Consider the following 18452-nt stretch of genomic DNA (forward strand, 5'->3'; position numbering starts at 1 on the left):
GGTACGGAGCATTTCCACAACCAGGCAGTGGTTTGCTGTTCACTGCTGACATTAAGTCCTCATGCAATAGAGATTGCAAAAGCTTTGGCATTTGCAACATTGAATCACCTACTGGCAACAGAATTGAAGACCAAACCACTTGACAGCATTGCTAATACAAGTATATTTGCACTTCTGAAGTACTATGAGCCCGTGAATGAGCTCAACTGCTACGTACTTTATATTGTTATCATGCTGTTGGATTTCTGCCTTTCGGGAGCTTATGTTGAAGATAATTTAAATTTGGTAATAAGATCTCATGTATCTTCTTTATATTGTAGGATTTTAAGTTCTCACAACAGTTCTTAAGCACATTGGTGTAGTGTTATAATTTGCATTATCTGCAATAAGTAAAGGATATATTATTTGGAAGAGACTGTGGACCTGTCGTCTGACAGATTAATGATGAATGAATGAATATTATTTGTTATATTTTGTGTGTTTCACATTAATTTACTTTTTATACTCACATATGCCCCTTTGATTGTAGGTGTGTTCACCCTGCCTGTGTAGTTGTGAAATGTACGTACAACACATGGAACATAAATATACCCAGTCCTAATAATACAGCAAATAATTGTGCGTGCACACACACACACACACACACATACATACAGAAGTTTTACCCTTTTTCAGCTTATTGAGTAACAGGATGTGTAGATGTTGCAGTTTGAATGCAAGATGCAGAACACCCTGAACTGTGTTTTTTGGAATATGTAATTGACTTCTGGTCTGCTGGAGGAATTTTTTGGTTGTGCTAAATTGAATGGTTGTTGACAACATTGTTGTGATATGCTTGGCCTGCTGGTGAGTTCCTTCCAAAAGCTGACCAGTTCTTCAGACTTTGATATCACTGGCAGGTAGCATTACCACTTGGAACATTCCATCTGCATGCCCACCAATTTTTCTTCAAATATTGACTAATTATTTCTGTTTCACATACAGGAATACGTATTCTACATTCTTCTGTGGTGGGGCCATAATTCATTGTTATTCTTACGTGTTCTCGTATTGCGAATTCTTATGTATGCACTTGAAGGACACACACGCATACTAAATCTGTATCAAACTTGGACATACACTCTGTGAAAGGGAACACCTTTTATATCTATTAAATAAATATTAATAAACAATACTATGATACTTAATTCTTGGATAGTATGTATAGGGAGGAAAGCTGAAAGATAATGATAGTTTTAGTTTACTTTGAAAGTTTGTTTGCAGCATTAAAAATAATGAAAAATGTAAACAATATCAACCGCCTCTATGGTCTAGAGGTCAGAGTTCCTGGCCACAGATCAAGAGGTCCCGGGTTCGATTCCCGGCGCTTCCAGATTTTCTGAGAAGTAGTGGGTCTGGAATGGGGTCTGCTCAGCCCCGTGAGGATAAATGAGGAGCTGTTTCAAGGAAATAGCACCTCAGATCTAGAAAACCAAGATTAATGACCGTGGAGATTCATTGCTCTGACCACGTGACACCCTCTATCCCCTAAAGTTGGCACTAACTTTGCTGACAAACAGTGGTCGCTTAGTCGGTATAGTTTGCTTCCAGACTGCAGACTATGTTTTCTTCTTCTTCTTCTTCCCCTTCTGTAAACAATATGAGCCTTCTCTATATGCACCTGGTTGGTTTTCATTGTCCTTTAGATAATGATAATATTGTGACATGTTTAACATGGCTGCTCCACTGATAGAATGCACCAAAGAACAATGATCTGTGATCTGGATTTTCAAGAATGGTTTATGGCTTAACTAAAACAAATTTTTCATAATGGATCAGAAAATGTGAACCATTGGATCAAATGCATTGAAAGACAGAGCAGTTATATACAAAAATAAGATATGTTGAACTGGTGTGATTGTCATGACAAACTAATAAGGGTTTTAACCCTTCCTGGTCATTGCGTTTGGAAAAATTTCTGCAGCCAGGTCATCAAAGGATTTTAAATCTCCGCAAAGCCATTAAGGGAACTGTTTTGCTCGAAAAATTGGTGTGACAAGGGCATAAAGTGGAAAAGCAAAATGTATACTTACTGGCACAATGTAAGAAGACAAATTCTTTGCTTTGTAGTGGTCAAGTGTGGAGAGAGGTAATAGTGTTTCATTGGCTCAGATTGTCTGCTGTTCTCTAGTACAAAATATACACATATTCCTTTCTACTTATAACTGTCACTCTTCTGTGTACACAAACAATAAAATCCCAGTAAACTATGGACCTACACTAAAACTTTTTGTAGTATTTGAGAGTGAGATATCTTTCGAAACATTCCCCAGGACACATGGCTAGTTCATTTGTGCAGGTCTTAGAATAGAGATGTGTTCCTTTTATAGTTCCCTTGACCATACATTTGCTACACACAGTGCAGTCTTTGTGTTTCTTTTTTTCATAATGATACAGGAAATGAAGTGCTATATTTAGTCTGTCTTCTCTCTATACTTACCCCAGATGCATCATCCAGAATATCTGCATAAAGCAAACTCTAGACATTACTTCACCAAAAATTATATCTTTGTTGTCCACTCACTAGAACAGTGTCTTTTATATCGGGTAATGGCATTAGGCCCATATTTATAATTAGACTTAAAAATGTCTTCACTTCAGGAACTGACACATCAGACCAGCTACTCCAAATGAACCTCGGGCTAAGCTGAAATTCCGAAATTTTGTGTCTCGCATACCTGTTTGTCTCTATAATAATGTTATTCAAAAGCTCATCATTGAAAAAAAAAACTAAAATAATCCATGGGCTCTGGATCTGCTAGAAGGTTAAATTGTAGCCCTGCATTTGTAATAAATATGTATGCCTTAGGTTTCTCGTCACCCATCAACATGCAGCACACTTGTTTCATTCTCACTGCCACTTTCTGACATTTTATCGCTCAATTTTTCACTCGCAGTTTCTTCTACAGCGTCCAAATCGATCTGATCATCAGAGTCTATATAGAGTTCTTCAGTTAACAAAGCAATAATTGATTCTTCATTCTCAACACACACTGCATTATATTTCGGTTTTTTAATGCCAGAAGGCACATTTGTACCCAAATGCGAAACCATTCTGCTAACACTGATATGCAGCAGTATATAAATGTTATTAGTTCCTCAAGAAGTTCAAATTATGACTTCCAGATGGCGGAAGGCAGCAGACAAAACATACATAAATACGTTGGTATAGTATACAGTGCTAACTAGCGACGTATGATCAAAATATGACTGGAGAAAGGCGAAAGAAATATTGTCAATCATATATCAACATTTGTCCGTGTAAACACTGGCACCATGTCTGTTATAGTATATCAACATATGACCAGAAAGGGTTAAGTTTTGTTGCTCACCTTTTCATTGCCTGAAAGATCATTTTATGTATGAGACATTTATTTGATGGAGTCTTTAAAAGACAAAATAAAGAAAACACTGTATATTTTGTATATAATGAAAGCTTGTTCTAGAATAAAGCTTACTGTTGTGTAATCAGTGTATTTTAGCAACACTGTTTTTACTGTATTTGAACTTTATCTGATATACAGGAAAATCTCAGTTACATGGTATCTTGGCTGAGCAATTTGGGAGGCAGAATTTCTACTGCTATAGATTCAATTGATACTACAGTCATGAAAGAACTGATCAGTCGATGCCTGTCAGATTGGCGCATAATGAAAGTTGATAGAACTTATGTTGAGCTTACATATGGTGATCAACCTGCCTCATTATCTAGTGACATCAAGCAGTAAACAGCATATCCATATTGTTTTCTGCAAGTTGGATGCATAGGTGATCCAGCAGTGTGTTACATATTGAAGTTAAATGCAAGACTAATATAGTTCACATGTTACAGATACTCGGTTATAATGTCAGTGAGTATGTCATAGAGATTGTGCAGAAACTAGTTCAACAGGAGAACAGCAGTGCAGTATTGAATCAGTGTACAAACTTTACGTCATCAGTTATTCAAACATTTTGGCATGCAGGTGGTACAGTAATAGCAACATCAGTAAATCCTGGAACAAAATTGTTTATTGAAGTGTATGTTCACATATGGTGGTTTATATATTTATTTATGGTCTTAGTTAATAATACTTTAAATATCACATCTAGCATCATGCTGCCACCACCTTGCAATGTTTTATTAATGTCAGAGGTTACAAACCTTTGCTGGAGTGGTGAAAAACAGCATATTTCTTTGTATTTAGTGTATTTTCTAAAATGCAAAACAGCAAATTGCACCATCTGCTTTTTGGACAGCTGAGATGATTATATCAGCAGTGCCCAGTGCTACAAAACTAGTAACTCAAAACTATTGTAAGACACTGTCTTTTCCTGTGTTCTGAATGCTAGATTTTAACCTATACAGGGGCCAATATCCTTGGTTCAAGTTTAATTGTATTCTTTTGAGAGAGTTACAGGTTGATCCTTCTGTTTCAGCAAATTTTGAGGTGAAGAAAGTAAACAATTCATAACCATAATTGAATGCTTGAAGAAATGGATCAAAATAGAAATGCTGCACCACAGAGTAAAAGTAGCACTTTTAAAAACTGTTACATATATATATTGCCAGTTGGGCTTGGAAAGAAGATAATGACACTGTTTCAAACACAAATTGCAAATCAAGGTGGAATATGTGTTTCAAACTTGGCTGCAAGCAGTAGTCTTACACATATTGTACTAGAAGATTCCATAGTAAAGGATTCAGAACGAAGTCTTAAATTGTTGCATGGCATGCCTGTAGATATTAATAGAAAAGTCAGAGTGGTGGGGACACAGTGGCTTAGCAAGTGCTCGAGAGAACATATGTATGTGGACACAAAGGAATTTGAAGTATCTTCTATGATAAATGTAAAAGACAAAGTTAACACACAGTATAACAAACAACCATTTCATGAAGAGTATGGTACGAATGACAGTGAAGATCCAGACCTGATGAAACGTGACCTAGGAGACTTCTGTACCTTCACAGTGGAGCATTCACCACCTAAGAGACTGAAACCTGAAGTAATAGAGGTATGCTGAAGTTCTCTTGCTAAGAATGAGGTAATAATGGATGTTGAAATAAAAATAAACTTTATTTTACCTTCATTAATTCATATATATTTTGTGATATGTTTGGTTTCTGGTGCCTCTAGATATGGACTGTTTGTTTTTTCTGGCCTCTGCTTACTCTGTGATCTTCAATTTACATTTTTTTCTGTATTGAAAGTCTTGCGTTCTATCAGGAAAGTGGAAAGTTGTTCTCCCCATTATATCTTCTGTGTAGCAGAACCATTCTTTCTAGAAAAATGGAGAAATAGTTTCAGCCAATTCTTCGTAATGTTTACTTTTCTGTTCCAGCATTAGAAATTTGAAAATAATTCAAATGTTGAACCATAAGTGAATTTTAATGTTGGTTTGGTTTAAATTTGAGTTTTTGGTATGATGAAACATACCTTCTTCAGTGTCTGCCTGTACACATGAAATGACAGTGCTTTAGATGAAACACATATTCCATTAAATTTAAAAATTAATGGCTCATTCTGAATGGTATTGTAACGTGTTGGGTTACTTAATACGCCGTAGAGATTGTTAATTGGTTTATTTAACAACCTACAAATCTCGGCTACAATTACTTATAACAAAGTTGCGGGGTTTCACACTTTATAACCCTAATCGCAATGATCTGTTCACTTTATTGTGGGGTTTCACGATGTATAACCCTATTCGCAAATCAATTCACTCTGTTGTCAGTAATCTACACGTTTCACAGTACGGGAGCTATACAAGTGTCACTGTGTTACACACTCCCAATTAATTCTCGGTTATCACAAACTATCACTGATTTTCACACACGCATCCGTAACTCGTAACTTGTGAACTGAGAACTGTTGATCACACACTCTGACTCGTGGGCTTGCTCGGAACTAACTATGAATAGTCTTCGCTGCTCCATATCTAGCCTCGTTCCGGACAACTCAGAAAACAGCCATGTAATAGGCACCATTGTTGTCTGGTGCCGTGTTGCTAGCAACGCTGTCCGGAGTTGTTTACTGCTGCCTAGCAACCGCGGTACCCCTTGGTGACATCACCGCTGTTGACTCGCGTTGCATAGCTACCAGGATGCTGGGACTCAGCTCACTTCGGCTCCATTCGGCGCGTCAGCTTGGGGGGGGGGCATCCAGCTAGCGCGACACGTCACAGTATTGACCAAGTTCTGTGATATGTACATTCTTTATTGTTAGGGTCTTACCATTTTCTTTTTGTTAGAACTAATAACATTGCAGCTTTTGTTTTATGATATTCTTTAGGAGAGACTACTAAATAGAGGCTGGAATAGTAGTACAATTTAAACAAGACTTTCTTGGAAGAACTAATTGCCTACTTTGCTTTCACTGTAATATTAGTATCTGTTATGACAAGCAGAAAGAAAACTTTAGTATGTATGAGACAGTACATGAACTATTCAGAGACTTCAAGAAAGCCTTTGATTCAGTCAGGAGGGAAGTATTATACAATATTCTGTTAGAGTTTGGGGTACCCATGAAACTAGTTAGGCTGATTAAAATGTGCTTAAACAAAACGTATAGTACAGTCCGTATAGGTAAACATTTGTTTGATAATTTTCCTATCCAGAATGGTCTGAAACAAGGAGATACAAGGTTCAAATATGACCGGGACCGATTTTTTTTTAACCATAATTACCAAACACTTACTTGCACATGTCAGTCTTCTTCAACATACTCCCCTCCAGAGTCAATACATTTTTTCCAACGTTGTGGAAGCATCCTGATGCCCTTTTCAAAAAACACCTGTGGTTGGCGGCGTATCCACTCCCAAACAGTCTGGATGACGGAGTCGTCTGCAAACTGCATGCCTTACAAGTCTGATTTGAGCCTTCCAAACAGGTAGAAATCACTTGGGGCCAAATCGGGACTGTACAGCAAATGTGTCAGAAGGTTCCATTTCAAATTTCCAGAGGGTTTCCTTTGTTGTTTTAGCCGTATGGGGGCGTGCATTGTCTTGAAGGAAGGCTACCCGCTTTCCACCTGTCTTCGCTTGGATTGGATCTTTTCCTTCATGTCTTGCCAGGAGGTCTGAGTCGCAGAAAAACGTTACCATCACTTTTCCTGCCGAATGGCTCCTCCACACTTTCTTGGGTTTGGGAGAACTGATATGCCACCACTCGAGTGATGACTGCTGGGACTTGGAAAGGAAGTAGTGCACCCACGTTTCATTGGTGGTCACTATAGACTTCAAAAATGCATCACCTTCATCTTCAAACTGCTGTAGGAGATGACTGGCAACTTGCATGCGCACCATTTTGTTCACATCCGTCAAAGTGCATGGTACCCACCATGCATTCACTTTGCAATAGTGTAGGTGGTATTTGACGATGTCTTCTACACTACCAACACTGATGAACAGCATTGCTCCAAGTTCCTTGATAGTGATGCGCCTATTCTCAGGAATAAGCGCGTCTGCACAATCAATGTTTCGCTCGGTGACGGATGTTTGCGGCTGACGATCATGCGGTTCATTCTCCACGCGCTCTCTGCCCTCTCTGAAGCAATTACACCACTCAAACACACGGGTCCATGAGAGACACTCTTCCCCATACTGTTGTTGGAGTCTGTGGTGAATTTCAGTGGGTGGGACGTTTTCTCCAACGAGGAATTTGATCACAATGCATTGTTCCACGCTCTGCGGTACCTTCTGTTCGCTCATCATTCTAGCAACTCCCAGACAGGACTGAACAGGAGGGAGGATAGAGGTTGTGGCTTCACTTTCTCAAGGTCGCACAGCTGCTGCGCAGTGCAGCTTGATTACACACAAATCAGTCCTGGTCATATTTGAACCACCTTGTACTTATTGCCACTGCTTTGCAAGTATGCTTTAAAATATGCCATTAGGAAGGTCCAGGAGAGCCAAGTGGGACTGAAATTAAATGGGACACATCAGCTGCTGGTCTATGCTGCTGATGTAAATCTACTGGGCGATAATATAGATACCACAAAGAAAAACCCAGAAACTTTAACTGACTTCAGTAAGGAGGTTGGTATAGAAGTAAACACAGAAAAAGCGAAGTATATGGTGCTGTCTCATCATCAGAATGCAGGGAAAAATCATGACATAAAGATAGGTAACAGATGTTTTGAAAATGTGACACAGTTCAGATATTTGGGAACGACAATAACAAATGAAAACCTGATTGAGGAGGAAATTAAGAGGAGATTGAACTCGAGTAATGCTTGCTACCATTCAGTCCAGAACCTTTTGTCTTCCTGTCTGGTGTCCAAAAACATAAACATTAGAATATATAAAACTATAATTTTTTCTGGACGAAACTTGGACTCGCTCATACGAACCGCACTTGAAGCGACAATCAAATGAACGGAAGCATCCTGACTCTCCTTGTCCAAAGAACGTGTGCTCTGCACAGAGTAATGTGAAGGCGATGTTCATTGTGGCATATGACATTGCTGGAGTGATACTGCACCACACTATACTTCAACAACAGACAGTAAATGCTGCCTACTACTACAGTTTCCTACGTAAACATCTTCATCCAGCACTCAGGAGAAAGTGACGACACTTGTTGGCAACACACCCCATCATCCTTCATGACAATGCAAGGGCTCATACTGCTGATGCTGTCAAGGATCTCCTTTGCCCCTTGCGATGGGAGATACTGCAACATCTGCAATACTCACCCAATATGAGTCCATGTGATTATGATCGCTTTGCCAAAATGAAAGAACCACTGCAAGGGACACGTTACAACATAAGATAGGATATTATTCATGCTGTAGGGCGGTCACTGCAAACAGAAGTGGACACGCTGATGGTGTATGACGCCTTCCACAAATTTTGCAGAAGGTGGTACACATGGGGGGGCAATTATATTGAAGGAATGTAAGTGTGTTTACCTCAAGTAATAAAGTCATTTCAGAACTATAGAGGTGTTGCCACTACTTTTTATCTGACCTTTGTATGTGGATCCGTATATTCTTGACCTCATCACTAGTTGTAGGTGAGAGGTCAGATTCATGTCCTGGCCGCTTTACCCCTGGGGAAAGAGCCACTGGTACCCATTAGACAGGAGGCTGGGTGCAAGTCACTATACTGACTACACCATCCTGGCTTGAGTAGCATAAGAAAATCATGAGGAGTAACATTCTCCTACACCCCCCATTAGGCAGTCCCCTGAGACACACATAAAAGAAGTTCTAACTGTAACAGGTGAAAGATTTTTTACAGATTTCCAGGTTAACCATGGAAGCCTATATATCAGATATATTTCTTTGAATTGCAGAAATATGTATGTTCACAATCAAAGAGTGAACTCAGAACAAAACGAGAATGTAACCATCTGGTGATAGCAGAACTTCAGAAGTTGGCCAATGCTTTCCATAGCACTGGTGACCAGTGGTGGGCTTATGGCTATTAGAAAGCCATAAGTGCCATCAAAGCTTATGGATTAGAAATAAAAAGCTATGAGGTAAGTGCTTTGCAGTGGTGTTATGTCTGCTTCTTGGCCAACAAAATTGATCTGTTTCTGAAGAGTATAATTTTAAAATTCTCTTTGTTGAAATGTACTTTTTTTTACACATTTGTGTTTCCTAAACGTATTCGTATATTTTGAGCCAGAATGTGTGGAACTTATGCAACTTCCTTAAAGTATGTAATCTGTGAAATTTTAGGTGAGTGATTTCATACCTAGCAAAATGTTTATCTCGTGTGGAGGTGCAAAATGTTTTTGATTTCTCCATACGCTTGATCTAATCGTAATGTTAGGCATCATCATGAAAATGATTCAGTCATTGCTCCTGTGTTAACATTTATTTGTGCCCCTCATGTCTTGAAACAATCCCATTGGAACTTTATTAGCCTACTTGTGTTTTAAGGAAAGGGTGGCGTATGGTATCATCGTGTTCATGTGATCCTCCTGCCACAATAACTTTAGATCAGCATGCATATTGTCGTGTTTCAGTGACTAGACATGGGGTTTGGATTGCTAATTGGATTTACTAGACTCCTATAACTCAGTAACTACAAATAGTTATAACAATGTTATTATAGACACTTAACAAATCACTACAGCATGCTCTTAAGTCTCAGTGTGTTATGTCTTCACTGGTCATTGCTTGGTTACCATCTTTACTGCGTGTCACTAGGTTACAGCTGCTAACCATGGCGGTTCTTCATGGCCAGTCACAAACTGTCATTTCTTGCTTAACAGTCCATGAACTGCACTCACCAAATGCCTAGCCATGACTGCCAACTTCAACTGCAATTCATGGCATCACTAGCCATCACTAACTACTCACTGTCTGTCACTGGCTATCAGCTGCTGCTAATGGCAATTGGCATAGTTCAAGTTAAAGTCAAAGTTATGTTATGACTAGGGACCGGATTTTAATGCAAATGCATATTTCTTTCTTGCAACCAGAAAGTATGCTCGTTTGGATATATGTATGAATTACTTCATTTCTTAAATTTTGGACATGGTTTGATGGTGCATATAAAAGCATATTTAGCCTGTTTTATGAATAAGCATCATATTTTCGAAGATCTCTATTTATACTGCATATTTCCTTTTTAAAATGTTTATCATATATATTTTTTAATTTTATATTCAAATTTTCTGTCATGGTCGTGTGTATACAATTTTTCCTTTCCGTATTAGAGTATGTTGCATATTTGACTCAACATTTCGTCATGATTCATGTTTCTGATGCAGTACCCGGACGGGACTTCCCTGATCCCTCCACTCGTAACTTGCCTCATCCGCGTACCATCAAAGTGGCCGCAAAGAGATTAGTCTGAAGCGTTCACATGTAGCCACTATCAACGTGATACTATTCAACCAATAAGGGACTTCACTTATTTATTTCCGAAGTCTCTGTGAGGTTCGTTATGCTTCTTCTTTTGAAGCTGGGGACCATTCACATTAGTGGTGACTAGTCTGTAGTTAAGTTTGTTTAGCTTCTTGTAGTCATGCCGAAAGTGAAAGTAAGTCAGAAAACTGAATTACAGCTGTATCAGTGGGCGTTCAGAGGAGAGATGATAAGTATGGATAATGAAATTCTCTATTGCCAAGCGTGTGAGAAAACAGTTGGTTGTGAAAAACGCTTTCAAGTGCTTCAGCATTTGAACACTAATATACACAAAGAGAATATTAAAATTAAATCCACGAAAAGTGCTCCTGTTCAAAAATTTCTTAGAGAATTTTCTAATAACAGTTTTTCACAGTTTTCCTTTGATTTATGCAAAGCCTTTTTAGCGGCAGATATTCCGCTGTGGAAACTAACCAGTCCTGCTCTGAGAAACTTCATAGAGAAGTATACACAGTGCAAAGTGCCGGATGAATCTACTGTGCGCAAAAATTACGTGAAGCAGTGTTACAATCTTACAATTGAAAGCATTAGATATAAGATTCAAGATAATTTTGTGTGGGTATCAATCAGCAAAATACAATGTAAGATTTGAGGCTTTCACGGCGGTGACTATGAAGAAAGCAATCTTCTGGGATTTGGCACCGTGTATATGTGGTGTTAACCAACGTTTCAGAGGAACGTATCGCCTCCGTCTTCAGGGTAGAAGGTGATGGAGGCTATACGTTCCTCTGAAACGTCGGTTAACACCACATATACACGGTGCTAAATCCCAGAAGAGTGCTTTCTTCAACAAAACACAAGATTGTGAGGGACGGTTTATTGCAAATTGTATAGTTTGATCCCTTAATAAGTACAGTCTACCCCATACAGAAAAGAAGCCTTTAAAGCAGTAGCACTGGGCGTTCCATTTCCGCCAGAATCAATTTTAACGCCCTGGGGCACGTGGCTGTGTGCAGGGAGTTATACCGAACATTTAGAAACAGTTAGGAATGTTGTGAATACATTTGATCCCAAATGCGCAGCATCAATTCAGATTGCCCAAGATGTACTACAAAATGCAGCACTAGAAACTAATCTTTCCTATATACGAGTATCTGCTCACTTCTCTCATCTTCCATCCTCCGTTTCCTCACTGGAGGCAAGCAATAGCAATACTATGAAGAAAGGAGTCTTCTGGGATTTGGCACCGTGTATATTTGTATTTAAGTATAGCTTTTTATTGCAAGTGAATCATTCGGTGATTACATAAAATGAACTTAAATATTGATTTTTTGGTCTTAAAATAATGTAAAATCAATTTTATTATTTGGTATAAATTTTATATGCAAATTTAATGCATATTTCGGAAGTTTTTCATGCATAAATGCATACATATTTAAGGGATTATCAGGGCATAAAAATCCGGTCCATAGTCATAACCGATGGTCATTTGGCCAGTCTGTCTTGGTTTCAAGCCCCATCTGGTGCCCAAGACCTGATTATTGTTACCATCAAGCAGTTGCGAGTTTTTTGATGTTGGGCGCACTCTCTGATGAGATGAGTTGCCTCAGTGGCTCTCACCGTATACCATCACCATAGGTTACATAGAAAACACAACAAGTGCCTCACTTCTGGTGGTGACTACATTAAGAAGTAGCTTAAGTACTTGTGGCATGTAGACTTGTTGCTAAGTAATGACTGTAAACAACGCCCACTGCTAGGCAACAGATTGCTAACAAGCAAAAATTGAACAGCAACAGAGGAATGGTGTTCTCTGTGTGGTCCATTCCAAGATGTTATAACCAGGACATTTAGTGAGTGAGTACATGCAGTGCAGGGAAATGAAGAACTGATTGGTGAGTTAGTGAGTTAATCAGAGAACTGCAATTCAGTCATTGTGAGCTGTTGCAGTTATAAGCTGGTAGCTGAGGCACAGGGGTCGTTTGGGAACCTGGAGTAAGGGCAATGTCCGCCATTGGGAGCTGTTACTGGGAAACAACTAATGGAGAGTCTAATAGACTGAGAACACTAGTGTGTGTGTAACAGTGAAGTGTAAAGTGTAGTCATGAGTCATGCATTAAAATGTGCAATAAATGAAATCACCAATCCAGACCTCATCTATAGTCATACACACATGCAACAATATTTACGTATTTTTTGTATAATAAGTTTTTTCTCATTGCTTGCTTTGGCAACAGCTCACCAGAGGTTACGTTCCGAATAGCCTTTGTATAAGTTCTTCCTGGACTTTCTTGTTTATCTTATCTCCCTCTTTATAAGGAATTGTGGATTAATGGTATTATCTTGTTTGTGTATCTGCCCTGCCCACTGACTTTTCTAACCAGCTGTTAAATTTTAATTAGAGTTTGTATGAACAGTATGGCACTTGAGGCCACTGCTCCTTTGTGTTTTTAAATTAGTTGATTTAAAATTTATTTAGGAAGCAATAGCAATACCTGGTGTGGGCCCAAAAATAGCAGCCAAGGTGTCCGAGTTGTTAGCATCAGGACAACTTCGTAAGGTTGATGAGATATGTGGCAGTGAGAGAAGTCAAGTGATGGAGTCCTTCACCAAAGTATGGGGTGCTGGCCCAGCCACTGCACAGAGCTGGTTCGAACAGGTGAGCTGATATACGTTTAGACAGTGGGTCAGTGATATTGTTTATTGTGTTTTGGCATCAAGGCACCATGCAGAAGTAGGCAATATTGCCAACATTTTTGGAGAACTTTATTGTCTCCATCTTCAAGGTGAAATGACTGCCAAGTGATTATGTCCACATAGTGCAGTCACCCAAAAAGAGGGTTGAGATGATGCAACACACAACAGGATGCACACTGTGAAGAAGAGATGATGTAATGCTGTAATGTATAACTTCAGGTACAGTGTTCAGTGTCATCATGTGTTGTTGCTTTTACAATGATATGACACACATTGCAAGACCATCTTTATGGTGAGCGTGAGGTAGAAGGGAGAAGTGGACCAATATATATGTCTCATGATGGGGATGGAGCATGGTGGTATTCTTCATTCTTGCACTAACCTTGAAGATAGTGACCACAGAACTAACTAACTTCATGGAGCTGAGCCCTTCTTGAGAAGCCAGCAGTTGTGCAGCTACTCAAGAACTTCCAAATATTTTATGGAACCTAAAGATTCATTAATGTGTTCAAAAGAGCCCTCAACTGTTTTAGTTATACTTGGTGAAGAGTACAAGTTATGAAGCTGCTAATTATGCAGTTTTCTCCAGCTTCCTGTCACTTCATCTCCCTTTGGTCCAAATATTCTCCTCAGCGCCCTATTCTCAAATACCTTCAGTCTGTGTTCCTCCCTTAATGTCAGAGACCAATTTTTGCACACATACAGAACCAGAGACAAAATTATAGTTTTGTATATTTCATTTTTACGTTTTTAGACAACAGATGAGAAAACAAAAGATTCTGGACTGAATGGTAGCAAGCATTACTCCAATTCAAGCTTATTCTAATTTCCTCTTGAATCAAATTTTCATTTATTACTGCCATTCCAAAATATTTGAACTGTGACATGTTTTCAAAGTATCTTTACATTAAGATTTTGCCCTACATTCTGATGAAGAGACAACAACATATACTTAGTTTTCTCTGCATTTAGTTCTAGACCAACCTCCCTAATAGAGTAAGTCAGAGATTCTGTGTCTTTCTTTATGGTTTCTGTGTTATCTCCCAGTAGATTTACATCATCAGCGGAGACCAGCAGCTGATATGTCACATGTAATTTCAGTCCCACCTGGTTTTCCTGAACTTTCACAAAGACATATTCTAAAGCAAACTTAAAAACTATGATGATAAAGCATCTCCTTGTGTTAGACCATTTTGGATAGGAAAATTACCAGACAAATGTTTACCTATACAAACTTTACTATACCTTTCATTTAAACACATTTTAATTAGTCTAACTAGTTTCACAAGTACCCCAAACCCTGTGAGTAAACACTCATATTCTAGATACACAACACAACAGGAAGAGCCACCTAGCACCATGGAATACACAAGTGTATAGATGGGACTACACATCAAATATTAGAACCATAAAACGGAAGAACAGCAGTTTTCACCAACAATTTTAAACACTGATGGTTACCATTGTCAGTCAGAACATGTAGTCCAGTGTACAGCAACTTAAACAAGGTTTTAAAAAGATGCATTGTGTGATATAAGGTACTTTTAAATCAGTTTTAGAAGGACGTGTTGCATGTAAAATGTTGAATCAGTGACATTTGTTGAATAAAATTGTACAGTACTTCCCTCCTGACTGAATCAGGCTTTCATGATGTCTATGAATAGCAGATGTACTGTCTCATTGTACTTTAGTTTTTTCTACCGTATCTTACGAATGCAAAAAATCATAACAGTAGCTCATCTGTTAAGTTGAAACCACATGCATGATCCCCAATAATTCCATTTATATATGGACTTAACCTTCAGAGAAGCATACTGGATACAATTTTGTATGCAGTTAATGAGAGTGATATCCCATGATACTACAGTCAGTTTTATCACCCTTCTTTTACACTGGTATAATAATGAACTCCTACCACTGATCAGGCAATTCTTTCTTACTCCAAATAGAATGACTACGCTGGTGAGGGTTAGCAGCAGTTGTTAATAAGAGACCTGTCCTCTCATCAGAGAGGGCACCACACATCAACAAACCTCCAACTGTCTGACAGTAACAAAATTCTGACCTACAGCCTTAAATTGGGCTTGACACCAAGACAAACTGGCTCACTGGCAGTCAGTCATAACATAACTTTGACTTGAAACAGCAGACCTGTCCTATCATCAGAGAGGGCACCCCATATCAACAAACCTGCATCTGTCTGACAGTAACAAAAGTCTGATCTTGGGCCCCAGCTGAGGCTTGACACCAGGAGAGACTGACTGTCAGTCATAACATAACCTTGACTTTGACTTTGCTGCACCATTCATTCTGAGGGACAGTCACCATCCAGTAAGGACATGAACGTAGGAGCTGGGGAATCTACAGTGTTAGGAGCCATTACCGAGCAATGACTGGTGATGACAGCAGACTGAGAAAAGTTACTGTGTGTTGCAGTGAATTGTAGATTGCATGAATTCATCATAGCAATATAGTTAATTGTAGTTACATTTTGTCACTCACCTTGAACTAGTACTGAGGTCAAGAAAATGTGGATCTATACAGCTTCTCCCTCATACGCCTTCATGGGGTAGTGCTTAATTGGTTAAGAACAGGGCAACTCTACCTTCAGGAGTCTAGTACATCTGATCACCAGTCCAAACCCCTTGTCTAGTAACTAACGCATGACAGTGTCATTAATGACTGGAACAAACTTAATTGCAGGGCTTCCGAACACTTGAGGACTTGAAAGCCAAAGCTAACTTAACAAAGCAGCAGAAAATTGGGCTAAAACATTTTGATGACATTCAAGTTAGAATGCCAAGAGAAGAAGTGGAGAAGATTGCGGCCATGGTATGTACAACAGGCATGAAAATATCTTTGCATATTCTTAACCACTGGATTACATATGTGAGAGTTAGGTGTGATATTTACGAATCCCTTCTGGGGAACATTCAGTGACATTTGGCCAAATGTTAAACAAACCCATCTTATTTTCCAGATTGAAAAATATGCATTATCTATTGAGCCAAGGCTGAAAGTTGAGTTATGTGGCTCATATCGCAGGGGCAATACAAGTTGTGGTGATGTTGATATCTTAATAACCAGGCCAGATAATATTTTTACAGATATCCTGTCATGCCTGACTGCACAACTGAAAGAATCAGGTACTGCTTATTAGTATGAGAGCCATTCAAAAGTAAACTTCAGTTAGCTGTTATCAAAACAAGCTATGAGGAAAAAAATTGATTATATACAAAAAATATGTACATACTTAAGCTGCTTCTCAATGTAGTTACTGCTGGAAGTGAGGCACTTGTCATATCGGAGAATACATTTTTGTATGCATGTGTCAAAGAAGTCTGCTGCTTGTGACCTCAGACATATTTTGAAGCTTTCCATCAAGTGCTCATTACTGTTGAAGTGCTGCGATCCCAACCAATTGTTCAGATAGGTAAACAGGTGGTAGTTGCTCAGAGCAAGATCAGGGCTGTAAGGAAGGTAGTCAGACAACTCCCAGTTGAAATGCTCCAGCAGTGGTCAAATGTGACCACAAACACACATTATCATGGAGGAGCACTGCAACAGATTTCATCATTCCACTCTTTTTGTTGTGAATTTTATTAGTGTTTCCCTTTTGCAAGAATTCCAACATTGGCACTGCTTGCTGTCCTATTAAACAGTTGCCATCAGCTTTCCAGCAAGCAGAGTTTGTTTAAACTTTCTCGGCTTGTTTGGTGAATGTGTGTGCATCTACTGCTGTAGCTGCTCATTGGTTTCAACATTCACAAATGAAACACAGGTTTCATCACCTGATACTCATATAATGTGACTGAGAAATTCATTGCCATCTTTGTGGTATCACTCTATAAAAGTCAAAACCAAAGCCATTTTCTGCATTTTGTATGCACTCATGAGCATTTTTGGAATACATTTTGAGCAAAACTATTGATGATAGCCTAGCCTAACTGTGATGGACTGTTAGAGAACAGTGTGTGAAATTTGTGGAAAGTCACACAAAAGTTCTGAAATCATGAAGCACCATCTTTCACAAATTTTTTGATCAATGCTTGGAACAAGATCACTCACTACAGATGGCTGACCACTTTGCTCTTCATCATGAACACCTGTTCACCCATCTCTGAACATTCTACACCACTGTCTTACAGTTCCTTTGCTCATTACATTTTGGCCGTAAACCACGCACAATTCACAATTCAAAATTTATTTCCACAGCATTCATGTTTTTAGCATGAAGAAGTGAATAAGAGCATGAATTTTATAGCTGGAAGGATTATCAATCACAGGACACATAACTCACTCTATAGAGATAAGAACAAACATTAGGTGACAAGTTATATGATGGTTTACAAGGCAATGAGTTGTGACACTACCTTATATGAGGGGCAATCCAAAAGTTTCCGAAATTTGAATTTTGCACACGAATGGTTAGGAGTTCATCAAAATACCGCTAGGTATCTCCTCACACATCCTTCTTGAATCAGTGTGGCAAGCGGTGTTGAGTTGAGTGGTTGGGTTTATTGTTGGTGAACGTATTTCCATTGTTGTGTTTCCGTGAGTTTGCGGTTTTGCGATGACCTGAGAGAGCAGCGTGTCTGTATAAAGTTTTGTTTCAAACTTGGGAAAACCGCTGCAGAAACGCACCAAATGTTGAAGCAAGCTTTTGGTGAAAACAGTTTAGGCCAGACACAAACTTACAACTGGTATAAGCATTTTAAAAATGGCCGAACATTGACTGATGATGACGATCGTTTGGGACGGCCGCCAACGGTCAAAACACCAGAAAATGTCGCGAAAGTTAGGGATCTGATTCTGCAAGATCATAGACTGACCATCCAAGACCTCTATAACACCTTGGGACTAAGTTATGTTACATGTCAACGAATTTTGTCAGAGGAACTGAACATGAGGACG

The 18452-nt window shown here is 38.9% G+C and overlaps 1 protein-coding gene across 1 annotated transcript in view; it reads left to right on the forward strand.

Moving 5' to 3' along the window:
• Nucleotides 1-4084: 4084 nt before the first annotated feature.
• Nucleotides 4085-18452, forward strand: part of LOC111866251 (DNA polymerase lambda-like) — a 23864-nt gene continuing 9496 nt past the window's right edge. The window contains 5 exon segments of the mRNA XM_033752178.1: nt 4085-5034; nt 9317-9502; nt 13321-13500; nt 16242-16370; nt 16519-16684. Of these exon segments, the coding sequence (XP_033608069.1) occupies nt 4504-5034; nt 9317-9502; nt 13321-13500; nt 16242-16370; nt 16519-16684 (1192 nt within the window). The 5' untranslated portion in view covers nt 4085-4503.

Source organism: Cryptotermes secundus, unplaced genomic scaffold, assembly GCF_002891405.2.
Source record: "Cryptotermes secundus unplaced genomic scaffold, Csec_1.0 scaffold940, whole genome shotgun sequence".
In the NCBI taxonomy this organism is placed as follows: Eukaryota; Metazoa; Arthropoda; class Insecta; order Blattodea; family Kalotermitidae; genus Cryptotermes; species Cryptotermes secundus.